This window comes from Aedes aegypti, chromosome 3, assembly GCF_002204515.2.
Source record: "Aedes aegypti strain LVP_AGWG chromosome 3, AaegL5.0 Primary Assembly, whole genome shotgun sequence".
Classification (NCBI taxonomy): Eukaryota; Metazoa; Arthropoda; class Insecta; order Diptera; family Culicidae; genus Aedes; species Aedes aegypti.
In genome coordinates, this window is record NC_035109.1 from 286414940 (window position 1) to 286432293 (window position 17354).

At 40.9% G+C, this 17354-nt stretch overlaps 1 protein-coding gene across 7 annotated transcripts in view; it reads right to left on the reverse strand.

Annotated features, from left to right (window-relative positions):
- The window catches only part of LOC5574124 (alpha-catulin), a 598722-nt gene that overhangs the window by 67723 nt on the left and 513645 nt on the right, over positions 1-17354 (reverse strand). For all 7 annotated transcript variants that reach the window (XM_021853434.1, XM_021853430.1, XM_021853432.1 and 4 more), the window contains 5 exons: positions 11415-11561; positions 11026-11355; positions 10529-10960; positions 10178-10465; positions 9935-10101 (listed from right to left, as the gene is read on the reverse strand). In XM_021853434.1, coding sequence (XP_021709126.1) covers positions 9935-10101; positions 10178-10465; positions 10529-10960; positions 11026-11355; positions 11415-11561 — 1364 coding nt within the window. The remainder of the gene's footprint in view (positions 1-9934; positions 10102-10177; positions 10466-10528; positions 10961-11025; positions 11356-11414; positions 11562-17354) is intronic.

The window sequence follows — 17354 nt, forward strand, 5'->3', positions numbered from 1 at the left end:
TGCATACGACAGAGTATCTACTTAGATGCGGATTCCAGATTGTTGGAGTACAATGCTTAATCTTTTTCCATTTGTGCCTCCTCTTCGGAGTCTAGACTGTCAGAGTAGTCATCCATATAAATTCGGTCCACGATTGCAGAAGCGGCATCAGAAAATTGCGACGAATATCATTCTACGGTACTCCATAGCATTTAGTTTCTTTATGAACTGAGCCGAACGAGGGGAACATGTTGCCACAAAGGTGGCTACTGTGTGGTTCAGAATAATAGAATTATTAGTAGTAGAACGCTAATAGCGTAGTTGTCACAAAACTGATTTCAATTTTTATTACCTTAAATTATGGTTTTTTATTGTTTGTTCTATACCATGATGTTGTTTTGGTTCTTAAAATTAATCTGACACTTTGAAGCCCGGTACTCACGCTGTCAGTTCGTGGCAAACTAGATGTTGGTAACACGAACAGCAGCGACATTAGCATTCTTAGGTTTATGCTTCTACTTTCAGAATAGATGTGGGCAAACGGGAGCGCTTTGCTTTGACTTTACTGGAAGAGTGAGGTGTTGGTTTGTTCGCTATGCCTACTTGATTGCCTGATTAATAATCGGGTGTCAACTTCACATTCTTTGGCTACTAGGATGCCACTTAGAGTAATCAGAACGCCACTGTAAGCATAGGGTTGTAATACTGCAGATTCAATACCGCACAGCTACATCCATAATGTAGACCGTTGGACATTGAGTGTAATCAAAGCGAAATAAAAGATCTGAACGTACACCTCAATCTGCTGGTGAACCTCGGATTGGAGCCATTGGTCCTTAACTGGGAGGGAGAAACCGATACGAAATTTATGTACGTCAAGGTGAGCCGAGATTCGGCTGTCACGAACTGTCACTGTGAGCCCAGATCTAAAACAATGGACAAACATGATAAAAGCGCGTAATTGATTAAAACATATTAACATATGTGAAAAATTGATTGAACAGCCATTCATGCTTATTCAAAAGTAATGTCACAATAGCACCTTTTATTTTGATTGAACATAAAGTATTCAAATACGCATTATTTTACTTTTTCCAATAAAAACGAAAATGAAATGCATACAAAACTCTGACCCTTTTTCCATGTTTGTCCAGAACAATCAAAGGAACACAACAAAAGAAAACTACCGATTTTAATCATATATTTATTTATTTGGTTTTACATCAATCATCTTGATAAAACCTCCCCAATTCACTCGATTCATGGCCGCTTCTCTCCTTCCTCGACTGCGACCCGCGCTCTCCAGGTCCTGGTGCACCTGCTCAATCCACCTAGCTCGCTGTGCCCCACGCCTTCTTGTTCCGACCGGATTCGTAGCGAACACCATCTTTACAGGGCTGTTGTCCGGCATTCTTGCAACATGCCCTGCCCAGCGTATCCTTCCAGCTTTAGCTACCTTCACGATACTGGGTTTGCCATAGAGTTGAGCGAGCTCGTGGTTCATCCTTCGCCGCCACACGCCGTTCTCCTGCATGTCGCCGAAGATCGTCCTTAGCATTCGGCGTTCGAAAATCCCAAGAGCTTGCAAGTCCTCCTCGAGCATAATCCACGTCTCATGGCCGTAGAGGACTACCGGTCTTATGAGCGTTTTGTACATCGCGCATTTGCTGCGGGGGTGAATCTTTCTTGACCGCAGTTTCTTCTGGAGCCCATAGTAGGCACGACTTCCGCTGATGATGCGCCTTCGTATTTCTCGACTAACATTGTTGTCAGCCGTCAACAAGGATTCGAGATAGACGAACTCGTCCACCACCTCGATGGTATCCCCGTCTAGCGTAACACTGCTTCCTATAAGGGCCCTGTCGCGCTTAGCTCCGCCAAGCCGCATGTACTTTGTTTTCGACGCATTCACCATTAGCCCGACTTTTGTTGCTTCGCGTTAAAGGCGGGTGAACAAATCTGCCATCGTTTCAAATGTTCGGCCGACAATGTCCATATCATTCGCGAAGCAAACAAATTGACTGGATCTCGTAAAAATCGTGCCTCGATTATTAAGTCCTGCTCTCCGCATAACACCTTCAAGCGCAATATTGAACAACAGGCACGAAAGCCCGTCGCCCTGTCGTAGTCCCCGCCGAGACTCGAACGAACTAATCAGTTGTGCACACCGTCTATCGTTGCTCAAATCAATCTTGTGAGCTTCCCGGGAAAGCTGTTCTTGTCCATGATCTTCCATAGCTCTACACGGTCAACACTATCGTATGCTGCCTTGAAATCGATGAACAAATGGTTCGTTGGAACCTGGTACTTACGGCATTTCTGGAGGATTTGCCACACGGAAAAGATCTGGTTCGTTGTCGAGCGGCCGTCGATGAAACCTGCTTGATAACTTCCCACGAACTCGTTTGCTATAGGTGATAGACGATGGAAGAGAATCTGGGATAGCACTTTGTAGGCGGCGTTCAGTATAGCCTTGCTTCCACTCATCCAGTAGCTGTTCCGTTTCTCAGTTCCGTTCTTGTCGAACCAATCGTTCCGTAGACTCCGGCCCACGTACCGGACGTTTATCTCAGCTGCATCGTTGATGGCTGCATTCACTGTTCTCCAGCAGTCCTCTAGAGGGGCTTCATTCAGCTCACCCTCTTCCGGTAATGCAGCCTCGAGGTGCTGCGCGTATGCAGCGGCGACATCCGGTTGCTTAAGCCGCTCTAGGTCATACCGGGGCGGCCATCGGTACAGTACGTTGTTAACTACGGAGAGATTTGGGCACAGTTTGACCATCACCAGATAGTGGTCAGAGTCGACGTTAGCGCCACGATAGGTCCTGACATCGATAATGTCGGAGAAGTGCCGTCCATCAATCAGAACGTGATCGATTTGCGATTCTGTCTGCTGTGGTGATCTCCAGGTGTATCGGTATGGAAGGTTGTGGTGGAAGTAGGTGCTACGGATGGCCATGTTCTTGGAGGCGGCGATATCAATTTGTCGTTAGCCGTTTTCGTTCGTCAGCCGGTGGGCGCTGAACTTTCCAATCGTCGGTCTGAACTCCTCCTCCTGGGCAACCTGAGCGTTTAGATCTCCTGTGATGATTTTGACGTCGTGGTACTCGCGTTCGAGCTGCGCGTAAAAAGCGTCTTTATCATCATCAGTGGTTCCGGAGTGAGGGCTGTTCACGTTTATTATGCAAAAGTTCACGCGCCTGAGTGATATGTAAACTCATCACTATAAAAGCTGTTCCCAGCTCATGTGTATTGCCGCAGCTCTGGTAGATGGCCTCTAAACATTCACACCATCGAACCTGTCCAGCACACCTCCTGCAGCGCTACGATGCCGATACCGCGGATCTTCAGTGTATCGGAGAGTATGCGTGTGCTTCCGATAAAGTTGAGAGATTTGCAGTTCCACGTACCGAGTTTTCAATCGCTAGTCCCTTTCCGTCGCTGTGGTCTTTGCCGAGTCTGCCTTGATTTTCGTTGGTAAGCTGGAGTTTTCTTGCAGTTCCCTGGCCCTTAAGACGTCCTTTATTTTCTGTGATACTTCTGCTTGATCATGCATGCTCTCAATAGTATATAGTGTTCTTAACAGATCGAAGAGATAGTAATTGCTGATCGGCTGAATCGCATGGTAATGTACGCAATGCTACTCATGCTGTACTTCGCATGCTAGGGTGAAGTTCGTTGTTGATTTGAAACATATATTGATCATCCAAGAAGTGAAAGGACCGCTATAGGTTCTCCGAAATTGCCCACTTTCGATTCCAGAGGAGCAAACAAATGGAGGTTATACAGACCTATCAAAATGCAAGGAACGTCCACAACCAATGCATTGGTTGCAATGATCGATAGTCTTTTCAAATGACGGTATCGCTTGATGATCTCCTTGATTGCGACGTCATACTTGGGCAAAATAAGTTCGTTCACCGTACGCGCCTCCTTCAGCTCATACCGATTCGACTACCCCCTTGTCGAGATTTGAAGCTCGATTTTTCGTGACGTGTCTTTGTACCAACTGGTTAGCTTAAACATCAACATTCGGAGAATCTTAAAATGCCAGAGGAATCAGAGCCGAAGGGAAATGAAGGTCGCAACTTATGTTGTGCGAGGACCATGATAGCGCAGACGACATGGTCTAATGCGATAACTGTGACCTGCGGGCCCACTATCGTTACGCTAAGTAACCGAAGCTGTCAAGGAAAACCCGTGTGTGTGCGCCAGAAATATAACAATTCCTTGTAGGTACCAAAAACCCCAGGAAGCCCACCACGAGGAATACTTCCGGTGAAAAAGATAGTAAAAGTGATACCAGGTCAGACATAGGGAACGAGGATGGAATCGTTGCTAGCTTTTAGGAGTCAACAAGAAAACAGAGATGCATTTGAACGTGTTCTGTTCATGTTCTGTTCAAAGCTTGTGCTCACGAGAGCCGTGTTCAAGTTCAAACAGTATGCATTGTTTGATCACAGTGCACTGTTCATCTTATGGCAACCGTCACACAGTGGGACGAAACTGAAAATTGACGGTCAAAACCTCTTAGAGGTGTTTTAGCCCATAGGTGTCTTCGGGACATTGTTTTGAATTAGCATCCCGAGTAATAATAAAAAATAATTTTTAAATTAAACTAAATAGGGCACCCGAGTAAAAATATTTTTTTGAAGTTTTTGTTTTTGGTCGATCATTACTTCAGCAAAGTTTTCAACAGCTTTGCTGTACATACTTGATATTTTTGACTTCGTTTTCACGGTGAAATTTTTAAATTTAACCTATTTTACCATTTCTATGCTCAATGTGCAATTTACGAGCATGACATGTTCTACAACATTTTATATATTACAAAAATAAACAAATTTTCCGAATATACCAAAGCTGTGAAATCATCACATTCCAAGATGTAATGAAATTATGTTAAAATTTATATAATTTTCGACCATTTTTCAAAGCAAGTTTCTCCTGAATCGGCACTTTTCGGCAGCCATATTTAGTATACTTTGATGCCTTATTATATCAGTTAAAGCCCCATGGCCACAGAATGATCGGATCTCACAGGGCTTATTGATTTCAACCATTTTTTGACAGGCCTGGAATTTTATTTTGACATCAAATAGTTTTTGACCTTTTGTATGCTCACAGTGCAATACTCTGTATTAGTTATATCATAAAATAACATATTAGAAAACACATTTATCACACTAAAATTGCTCAATTTTAGCATCAACTCGTAGTTGTCGACGATAATTTGGCTTCGGTCACAATGCGTGAAAAATTTGAGAAACAAATAATAATATAGTCGGTGTTCAAACAGACTGAATCAAGTGTTTTGTAAAAATTTCACCGTGAAAACGAAGTCAAAAATATCAAGTATGTACAGCAAAGCTGTTGAAAATGAAAAGAACTAAAACTTTGCTGAAGTAATGATCGCCCAAAAAAAAAAATTTCAAAAAAATATTTTTGCTCGGGTGTCCTATTTAGTCTAATTTAAAAATAATGTTTTATTATTACTCGGGATGCTAATTCAAAACTATGTTCCAAAGACACCTATGGGCTAAAACGCCTCTAAGAGGTTTTGACCATCAATTTTCAGTTTCGTCCCACTGTGCGTCACCGTCAGTCATTGAAGAAAACAGGAAAAAGTAGACAGAGTGAAACAGCTGTACTAAAAGAGAATCCTTCATGAAAAGCGACTTGAAATGGAGTGTGAGATGAAGGCAGAAAAAACGGTTGCAGAAAAGGCAAATATTGAACATACAGTGAGAGGCAAAATAAAGTGCCCACCTTACCAGTTTTCGAATTTCTCTCATTGATTTGGTTCAAATTAAAGTTAACACACCTAAATCTTTTGTGATATTTTATTTTTGATGTTCTTTTAAAGTTGCACTTACGAAATTTTGATAAAAAAAAGAATTTTACTTAAAGAAAAAGAAAATCAATTTGTATTGAAAAAAAAGTAGTGACAAAAATAAGTGCCCACTTCCTTCTTGGCCCCAGAAAAGATGATTTAAGAAAAATAAAAAGCAATTTAATAGTTAATGTGTCCTCCTTTGGCCTTAAGGACTTGCTGGAGGCTCTTCGGCATGCTTTTCACCAGGTTTTGTAGGTGTTGTGGATCTAGTTCTTCCCAGGCGCGCTCCAAGGCTTCAAAATAATTATTTTTGTTGGTAACACCAGTTTTTTCAACCCTGGCATCGAGAATCGCCCACAAATTCTCGATGGGGTTGAGGTCTGGGCTTTGTGGAGGCCATTCCAGCGGTTTAATCCGACAAGACCGGAAAAAAGACTTGGTCTTCTTTCCAGTATGCTTCGGGTCGTTGTTCTAGAGAAATATGAATTTCTCTTCAAGGCCCGTCTGGATCAGCGAAACCTCCAGATTTTCCAGCAAGATGTTAATGTAGGAATCTGCCATCATTATTCCGTCGATTTTCACGAGGTTTTCTACTCCACTCCATGAAAAACACCCCCAGACCATCACATTTCCTCCTCCATGCTTCACCGTTCCTTGGATGTGGTGCTCTGCATCACACACGAGCCCGCCGCTCTCGGTTAGACAGCTCGAGCTTCAGGAGCGCCACATCCAAGGAACGGTGACGCATGGAAGTGTGATGTGATGAAATGTGATGGTCTGGGGGTGTTTTTCATGGAGTGGAGTAGGAAGCGTCGTGAAAATCGACGGAATAATGACGGCAGATTCCTACATTAACATCTTGCTGGAAAATCTGGAGGTTTCGCTGATCCAGACGGGCCTTGAAGAGAAATTCATATTTCTCTAGAACAACGACCCGAAGCATACTGGAAAGAAGACCAAGTCTTTCTTCCGGTCTTGTCGGATTAAACCGCTGGAATGGCCTCCACAAAGCCCAGACCTCAACCCCATCGAGAATTTGTGGGCGATTCTCGATGCTAGGGTTGAAAAAACTGGTGTTACCAACAAAAATAATTATTTTGAAGCCTTGGAGCGCGCCTGGGAAGAACTAGATCCACAACACCTACAAAACCTGGTGAAAAGCATGCCGAAGAGCCTCCAGCAAGTCCTTAAGGCCAAAGGAGGACACATTAACTATTAAATTGCTTTTTATTTTTCTTAAATCATCTTTTCTGGGGCCAAGAAGGAAGTGGGCACTTATTTTTGTCACTACTTTTTTTTCAATACAAATTGATTTTCTTTTTCTTTAAGTAAAATTCTTTTTTTAATCAAAATTTCGTAAGTGCAACTTTAAAAGAACATCAAAAATAAAATATCACAAAAGATTTAGGTGTGTTAACTTTAATTTGAACCAAATCAATGAGAGAAATTCGAAAACTGGTAAGGTGGGCACTTTATTTTGCCTCTCACTGTACAGCTTGCGCAGGAACAACAACTCCTTGAGCAACAGCTCCGGAATGAACAAAAATTCCTTCGACGACGAAACCGTTTCCACAAACTCAAGCTTGACCTTAGTCAACAATTTGACCAGCCAGGCGATTCGGATTCAGGTGCAATTCAGCTATGAAGCAATTCATAGGAAACCACAAGCAGAACGTCGACTTGGAATATCCAAGACCTACGAATTGCTTCATTCTCGCTCTTTGCGTTTCGTGTACACGCTTCGAAAATTCTACATGAATTCATTTCAGAGCAATTCTCTCTGAAACCAGGCCGCCATCGGTACCCATCGTTAGAATTCCAATTTTATGTCACTGATCGCTATTTTTCGATTAAACTTAAAGGTGGTCCTTTCGGTTTTCTCAAATTGGTTGATCCCTTGTACGCCAGCTGGCTAAACAGTTTGCAAAAAAAAAAAAACATTTTTTCATATATCTTGGGTATTTCTTCACGTGATATGTCTCATATTTCCTTTGGAACACATAGCAAACTTAGTGGCATCGTGAAAAGAAAAGGATATAGCTTTCATTTGAAGTTGAAAAAAATGGCGGCCATTTTAAATTTGGCTGCCATCTTGAATTTTGTTAGAAAAATCGGGTTTTCACCATTAGTGCACCGCTCGTTTTGAATTCTGAGGTTACCATCAGAAAGCTGAGAAAAAATTGCATAAGGCTACAAAAACTAGGTGTGCAATGGTTTTACCCTACGAGAAGAATGATTTTCTAAATCATATTCTACGATTTTGACGTATATGGCGAGTGCAATCAATGCAAACATTATTTTTTGTACATTTTAGAAACAAGTTTTCAATCGTTGGTGTTTTATTCAAGTCGAGTGAAGAATAAAAGTATTATTTTTAATGATAAAATATGGCGGCCATGAAGGATTTTGACGCCAACTAAGGTTACGTATACTCTTTTTCTTATTATTCTTCATTTTCCTGACGTTATGTCCCTACCTGAACCGAGCCTGATACTCAGCTTTATTAGTTATAAACACCGGTTATTAACTAGAAATTTTCTTTTATAATGCAATTTTTGATAACAGAATAATTCTTCAACATATCTTTGAATTCAGGAATAATGATTAAATAAATTCAATAAATGAAAACCGTCCAGAAACATCGATTGAAATAAACGAACATTTTTTTACCACATACATTGTTGTTCATTGAATGAAGTTTATAGATTGCGCGTTGGGACATTAGTAAGTCTTGAGGTAATATCTGTAGTTTTAACGTAAAACATTGCCCAAAGTGCATTTATTTAGAATGGAAATCTCAGGTTTTTGATTAAAAAATCCTTGATTTTCTGAGCCATAAAGTATACTTTTTAACTACCGCCCAATATACATGTGATAATTAGCGAAATTGAAAGATAAGAAGCAGGCCATGTTCTTATGTGGATATAATGCCGAAAGGCTGGTGTATAATTTCGAGGTTGGAAAATCCGGCGGCCATCTTGGATTTCGACACCATCTTGGTTTTTAGCAGTTGCATGATTTCTTACTATCTCAGCGCTCATCATGTTAAATTATGAGGCCCCCGTTAAAAAAAAACAATCAGATTCTTGCTTTCTTATTTTATCGCAGCTGTTCAACTGATTGTTCATTTCTATGTGTAATGGTTTTAGACCAAATAAATGAAAGAAACAATACTATTTTCCAACTCGAAGATATATGGAAGAATCATTCAGGTAGAAAATAAGCGTTAAAATATCCTATTTGATAATTTGTTTAAAGGTGAAGATGAATCGAAACCAAACTTTAAATTTTCAAGAGCACGGATCTGGGGAACCAAGCATCCGTTAAAGCTGAAAACTTAATCGATTGGTCACTAGCTATCAGCTCAAACGGAAATCTCAATCATATCACAAAGCTCGTTTTCGGAAATCATTGCCAGAAATTCATGGAGGAATATCTCTAGACACAACTCAGCGATTTAAGCAAAACTTCGTCAAACTATTCTTGCAAGTTCTTATAAACTCTCCTCAAAAAGTTCATCAAGAATTTATTCCATGAATTTTATTGAAACTATAAAAGCGTCACGCTAGAAAGAGCTTGGTCAAATACTATGGTACTGGGACTCACATTATCAAAATATATGTTTGCTACTATTGAATCGATGAAGATTTGATTGTTTATTAAGAGCTCCAATATTAGAAACATGCAAAATTTAATTATAAACTGCATGCACAAAAACCATTCCCTTATAACTTTCATTCTATATTCATCTGAGTTGGTTTGCCTCGCGTTTGTCGCAAAAAAAGCATTAAATCTTAAGTGGAGTCCAGCGAATAAGAGAGTGTTTAACACAGTCCCTTAACTTTTCGACTAGACTTCATTTTATGGAGTGCTTCCGAACGGAGGAATAATGCTTTACTTTTTTAACGTCTTTCTAGATTATGTTGAACCAAAGCACCACGTCAGCTATTATTCTACTAACGGATTATTAAGCGTTTAACGAGGTGCAATTCACACCCCAGTGCTGGCGTATCGCGCCCATTAAAAGCATTTTTTCACTGCTGCATTCTCAACGCGAGAGCATAAAGTGGCAATAACAAATTAAAAGTTCCTCTCATCGGCGATGGCTTTTTAACCTTACCTCTTGACGATGTCGTTGTTCTCCTCGGACGCCCCGTTCCACTTGTCCGTCTCGGCGTCCATCTCGTTGGTGACCATCTTCATCTCCAGTCCGGTTTTGGCAATCTTTTCCTGCTCCTCCGAGTCGAGGCGCGTTGGCTTCAGCGGTTTCGATGTGGTTCCATGTTTCTGGTGGAGGAAAAGTTACAACAAGAAAATCGATTTATTAAATGTATGTCAATCAATAATCAATAATCATTCTTACCCCAGGTCTCGGAAGACTAAGATACTCGGTGGTTTTGTCGGTTTTGTTCGTTGTCTGTGCCAGGTCGATCACCTCCTTGGTGATGGTGGTCACGTCCGTCGACAGCCACTGCCACATATCGACAAACACTTCGAGGTTATCTTTGGCGTGTTTACTCTCCGGATGCGACGTCAGAGCCCGTGCCGCTGTGATCACCTGCGGCCCGTAGATCCTCACGTTGATTTCGGTGAACTTGGCTTGCACCTGCAGCGTTTCCGTCAGAGCTATCTGTCGCAGCAGTTTACATACCTGCAGTAAACGGGAATAATTTATCTTGACATCTAGATACCGTATTCTACCCAACCAACTTACCTCCAGTATATGATCGATATGCTCGTGAAACCGATCGGCGCACTCCTGTAACCGGTCGATCTCCTGATTTAAGGCAATGTTCCTGAGCGAGTTGGCAATGTCGATGCCAGCCTTGATGATATGTGACAGCTCGGCCGATTGGTCCTGCGCTGTCAGGGTGAGCTGCGTCGTGAGGTCATGCGCCGCCGTGAGGACGCTCTCGATGGCGCTTTCGATGTCGTAGGATGCGTTCGGATACTGCTCCATGCTGACGGCGATTCGCATCAGTTGGTTCAGCTCCAGCTTGGCACGGTCGCACAGCAGCAGAATGTTCTCCCGGTAGTCGTGACTCGTGTACGCCGAATCGGTAAAGTCCTGAGTCTTTTCACAAACCTTGTCGAGTGCGGCCAGCAGCTGCTCCCGGGTATCGGAGGAAAATATTGAGATCCCTAGCTGTAAAATCAAGAAGATACCCATGATATGACTCATCCTTGCGTACGCCCTCCCCGAAGCCTTACTTCAGATTTATTGTCATATTTGGGAAACTCGCGTTCCCTAGTACTATACTCTCTGGAATGACCGATGGAATTTCTGTCGCGATCGCGCTCGCTGTTCCGCCTCGTCAGCTCTCGCCGGTACTCGATTCCGGTTTCCTTGTCGCGCACGGCGGTCGGCGAAACACAATCTTTGGCACCAAGGGGAGGTGGCCCGACGGCTGCCGTCATGGAAGAACTGGTTTTACTGCCGGCACTGCGCCGCTCGTAATCCGGACGGGACATCTCGATGAGGCGGGAAAAGTGCCGCAGGCAGGTGAAGGCCGTCGCCCGTTCCGAATCCCATTCGGGAACCTGGTCGAAGAGTGGATTGGTAGTCATTAGTTGCGTGACCAAATTGCAAAATAACTTACCTGTCGTAACGCATTTCGTTCGCTAGCCGTCTCCAGAATGCCGTCTTTCACCACATAGTGTATCAAGTCCATTGCTCTTCGCATTTGGCAGAAAACGGTGTCACGGTTTTCCTTGGAGTGGGGACACTCGGGATGCCTCAAACACGTCTGTTAGGTTAAAGAGAAATGTGGATATATTATAACGATGAACTAATTCAGAAATACGATTGGAAAACAAAATGATGCAAATAAATACAGTATGGCCCGTAAAAACGATGCGAAAATTGTTTAAACGTGAATAAAGCATCCACAAGCGTTATTTTCATTGTTGTTGTGAGTGAATGTAATATCTATTCTGACATAACTCTGCTTTAAAAGACAATTTTTGTCAGATTCTCCTTACTGTCCTAAAAAATGTAATAAAGCAAAGAAGTTAAAAGGTTTTGTCCGCTCAAAGTTAGAAATAGCATCTGATTGTCGTATACTCTGGTGATAAATTTTCCACCTTCGAAAATCACATTCTATTATTAAATGTTTTAGTTTGTTTGGTATCAGAGGATGGAGTAGTTCTTAGAGAACGTGTTTTTCATGGTCACAATAATATATTTTGCCAGGATCATAGTTTTGAGGGCATTTGCGTCTTATAAGTTTTATATGCCTTTATTTTTTGTAAAAGTTCAATTAAAAATGAAAGTTGAGGTCTATAACAGTTTTTTGAGAATGAAATTTGTTCCTTCGGTTAGAGAAAGCTTATACCAATACTAGCTCATAGGTTTTGGACAAAACAGAGCCACTTATCACACTTATATGAAGGTTCAACCACGGCTCTCCAAAATGAGCCGTTTTTTGAAAATATGTTTAAGTGACCCAGATATGAACCAATTCTATCATTTGATATGGGCGAATGCTGGAGACAAGGCATGTGAAGAATCTCATGCCATCGTTGTTGATGTTTTAGAAGCTTTCATCACAAAGATATCGAACTCGACGACCGCATGATAAAATTTAAAGGTATGCTTCCAATTCCTCTCTAGTATGGTGAAAGTATCAGATAAAAATCATGTCCAAAGCAAAATACTGAGTCTATATAAGTTGAACAATACAAATAATGAATAACATTTATGTTTCGTTCACATTTTCTATATAAAAACTACCGTAAAACATGATGTGACGATTTTCGCATTTTTTTATGGGCCATACTGTAATAGTGTTTACACAGAATCGATCATGGAATCTTTTGAATCTGAATCTGAGTGACGTATTAGAACTTTTTGCATGTAGACGTAGCATTTTAAAAATTCCAGCATGAATTACATCAGGGATTAAGAATTTCCTCCGGTGATTTCACCAAGAAGTTTCCCAAAGATTCCACCGGAATTTACACAAAAAATCTCAAATCTGTTATTAAAATGCTTGGTGGACTCTCTGAAGGTATTCCTTGTAGAATTCCTGGAAAAAAATCAAGGTCTAATCCCGGTCGGAAATCTTGATTCAATCTCCTTAAGAATTCCGGAAGAAATCCCTTGAGAAAATACTTTGGAAGAGGTATGGAACCTTTTGGAACCCATTAACTAATTCCTGGAGGAATCCCAAATAAAATACTAGGGGTATCCTTGAAATAGATATTCGTGAAACTTCTGGTAAATACTTTGGAGGAAATATAAGTAGAATCATGGGAAAAATCGCTGGTCGAATCCCTGGGTTAATTCCTATTCGACACCCTGGAGGAATTTTCAATTGAATCCCTGTATGGGTTCCTGGTTGTGTCCTTAAAGATTTTTTTGGGATCCCTAAAAGTATTGCATGTTAAAACTATGACGTAATTCTTGATAGAATCCACAGAGAAAATACTGGGGGAATCCCTGAGGGCTTTTTCGAGAACATTGTGATGCAATCGCTAGTCAAATCCCATGTATAAACGGAATTCCTGAAATAAATCCTGATAGTAATTTCAGGTGAAATCCCTCTGGTAGAATCCCTGACGAATCTCAGGAGGCATTTCTGGAAGCATCCCTAGAAGAATCACTTAAGAGACTGTTGAAGGAATCTCTATAGAAATTTCTGGTAAAGCTTCATAAAAAATGGTGAGGTAATGAGCAATGGGGTATCTGGAAAGATTCCTGTAGAAATTTTAAAAGAAACTTCTGGGAGAATTTCTGAAAAAATTTCATGGAAAAAATCCTAAAGGAATTTATAGAAAAATATATAGATGAGTCACTAAATAAGTTTCTGATGAAAACGCTCAGATGAACTACTAGAGGAATCTTTGAAAAAAATCTGTCAAAAATTTCTAGTTTAATCCCTGGAGAAATCCCTGGAGGAATCTTTACAAGAATTCTTGAAGGTATCGCTGGAAAAACTCCTTGTTGAAAACACATTAGAGAATGTAAGAATAATCCCCGACAAAATTTTGAGTCATAATTTAAAGAATATTAAAAAAAATTCGAGAATATGTTTAACTAGAAATTTTTTATTATCATACAAATTCCTGAATAGAATATTAACAATATTCCCTATGTAAATACTTCAGGAATATCTAAAAAACTTCGAAGAATTATTTGTTACTTGCTTTGAGGCATCGTTGAAGAAATCTCTAGTAAAGAAAATAATATTTGATTTTGTTAGCATTTTGTAGGCAAACTTTGTAGAAGGATTTACTCTAGAGATCACCTTGAATATCTTACTGAATTCTAGGGAGATTCCTGCATGAATGAGTCAGCGATTGTCCCAGGAATGCTGCCAGAGATTTATCCAGGAATTCCTTTATGAATTAATCCAAAGATTCCTCCAGGAATTCCTTAAGAAATTCTCCCGAATTTCCTACAAAGATTTCTTGAGGAATTCCTGCACAAATATTTCAGCGATTTACCAGTTATTTTCCAGATATTACTTTAAGCATTCCTCTAAGAAATTTTACAATGATTTTTTTTGGAGTTTATCCAGGAATTCTCAAAGAATTTTTACTGATTTTTTTTCCAAGCTCTGGAAATGGATGGATGGCTCCATTAATTGGTCAGGGATTTTTTTCTGGAAATTTTTCGAAAATTCTCATAGAAATTTCTCTTCCACAAAGGAATTTTGGAGAAATCCCTGAATGAATTCCGAAGAAGCTTCTAGAGGAATTCCTTCAGAAATCCCCTTAACTGTGGTAGGAATCTCAAAAAATTTCCTAGAGGCATATTTGGGGAGTTCCTGGAGGAATCTCTGGAGAATTTTTAGATAAATCGCTGGGGATTTTTTAGAGGAATCCCTGAAGATTGTCTGAGGAACCTGGGGTTAATTCCTGGAAAAAATCAAGGGATTTCTTGGAGAAATCCCTGGGGAATACCTGGAGACGTCCCTTTTGACCTTCCTGGAGAAATTTCTGGAAGAATCCTTGGAAAATTCCTTGAGATACTGCTGGAGATGTTTTCAGGAATTCATTGGATATTTTTGAAAGAATCCCTTGAGAATTGCTTGAAAAAGTCCGGGAAAATTCCTGAATAGAGAACCCTGAGGAATTTCTGGAAAAATTAATGTTCATTTCTTCCCTTATTCACTGGAAAATTCTTGATGCTCCTGGAATAATTTTTGAAGCATTTCTCGGCAGTTTTTGGGAAATTCTAGAAGAAATTTCTGAAGGAATCCAGCAGGAGTTTCTAGAGGAATCCCGGATGAATTCCTGGAGGAATCCCGGAGGAATCCCTGGATCAATCACGGAAGAATTCCTGGAGGAATCCCGGTGAAATCCCGGGAGGGTTTCCAGATAAATCCCTGGAGGCATCCTAGAGAAATCCCTGAAGGAATCCCGGAGGAATTACTTAGGGATTCTTGGAGGAATTCTGGGAAAATTCCTGTAGGAGTCCTGAAAGAATTCCCTTTGGAAACAAGTCCTGGAGAAATTGCTAGGGATGTTTTTGAGAAATTCCTGGGAAATTCCTGGAGCAATCCCTGGAAAATTCTTCGAGAAATTCCTGGAAATTTTTTGGGAAATTCCTGGTGAATCCTTGAAAGGATCCTTGGGATTTTCCTGAATGAATCTTTTAAGCATGTAACTGAAATTCCTGAGGAATATCCGGAGTAATTTCTGGATGAATCCTTAGGGAGTTCCTGGAAGAATTTCTGAAAGAATCATTGGAAAATTCCTGGAGGAACTCATTAAGGTGTTTTTTTAGGAATTTCTGGAATTTTCTGGAAGAATATCTTGAGTTTTTCGGATGGAATCCCCTGAGATTTCTTTAAGAAGTTCCTGAATCATTCGTGAAGGAAGATCCCTGGTGAATATCAGGAGGAATGTATGTTGATTCATTCCTGAAAAATTAGCTGGGACATTCCTGGAATAATTTCTGCAGCATTTCTCTGCAGTTCCTTGGGACTTCTTGAAGAAATTTCTGGAGGAATCCAGCAGGAGTTACTAGGGAAATTCCGGATGAATTCCTGGAAGGAATTTCTTGAGGAATCCCTGGTGAATTCCCGGAGGAATCCTTGGATAAATCCCACAAAAATGCCTGGAGGAATCTCGGAGGAATCCCTGGAAGAGCCCCAGAGGAACCCCAGTAGGAATCCCGGAGAAATCCTGGAGGAATTCCTTAGAGAAACCCACAGGATTCTCTGGAGGAATCTCGGAGGATTTCTTGGAGGAATCCTTGGAGAATTCTTATAGGAACCCCGAAGGAATTCCTGTGAGAAAAAATCGTGGAGAAATTGCCAGGGATTTTTTAAAACATCCCTGGCAAATTCCTGGAGCAATACCTGGAGAATTCTTACAGAAATTTCTGAAAAATTCCTGGAGACATCCCTGGTAAGTCCTTGAAGGGATCCCTGAGAAATTTCCGAAATTATATTTGAAGAATTTGTCTGAAATTCCTGGGGAACTTCCTGGAGGAATTTCTGAATGAATCCTTCTATAATTCTTGGAGGCATTCATGGAGGTGTTTTTTTTAGGAATTCCCGGGATATTTTTGGAAGAATATCTTGAGAATTTCTGATGGAATCCCTCAAGAATTTTTGAAGAAGTTCCTGGAGAATTCCTGAAGAAAGATTCCTGGGGAATATCTGGCCCCAATTGCCTGGGGAATTCATGAAGAAATCTCTAGGACATTCCAGAAATAATTTCTGAAGCATTTCTCTGCAGTTCCTGGGGAATTTTTGAGTATTTTTTTGGAGAGATCCCTATGGAATTTCTGCAGGAATCTCTGGGAAAGTCTTGTAAAGATCCCTGGGGAATTCCTGGAGAAATCCTTGAAGAATTTCTTTAGGAATCTCTGAGGACATCCTGGAGTAACTTCAAAGGAAATCCTGGAGTGATCTCTGAGGAACTCTGAAAATTTCCCGGAGTAATTCCTAAATAAGACTCGAAGGATGCACTTGCCTATTTTTGTAGGAATACCTGAATAGTTCCTGAAGAAATTACTGAAAAATTCCAGTGGAAACCATTGAAAACTTTCTGTAGGAATTCCTGGCGGAATCCGTTGGAAATTTCCGGGGGAGTTCCTGCAAAATTCATGGAGGAATCTCTTGTGAAATTTCTAAATAATTCTATGAGCACTCCGACCACACACTCAGAGAAAAGAAGAGGGATACACCAGAGGAACATGAAAATCATAAATAGCAGAGAAACGACAATGAGTGCGTCAGCGAGCAGAATAACGGCATTGAATGGCGCACCATGAAAAGCCAGTAAGAGAAGTATGCAGCACGTAAGGAGAGAAAAAGAAAAGAGAAAAAGAAAGAAAAGAGACGGCCACCTTGTTAGAGGTTCAAAGGCGACGCTCGTGTAATTGAGGCAAGCGACAACACAACCTACGCGGCGATTCTCAGGAGAGTAAGGGAGTATCCAGAGCTGGTGCTGGGTAAAAACATGTGAGAACCAGGCGCACCAAGACAGGAGATTTATGAACTCAAAAAAGATCCGTCGATAGTTCGGCCTGCCGGGAGCTCGTCGCGAGTTAGCATCGGAGAGTTAGCGAAGAATACACTCAT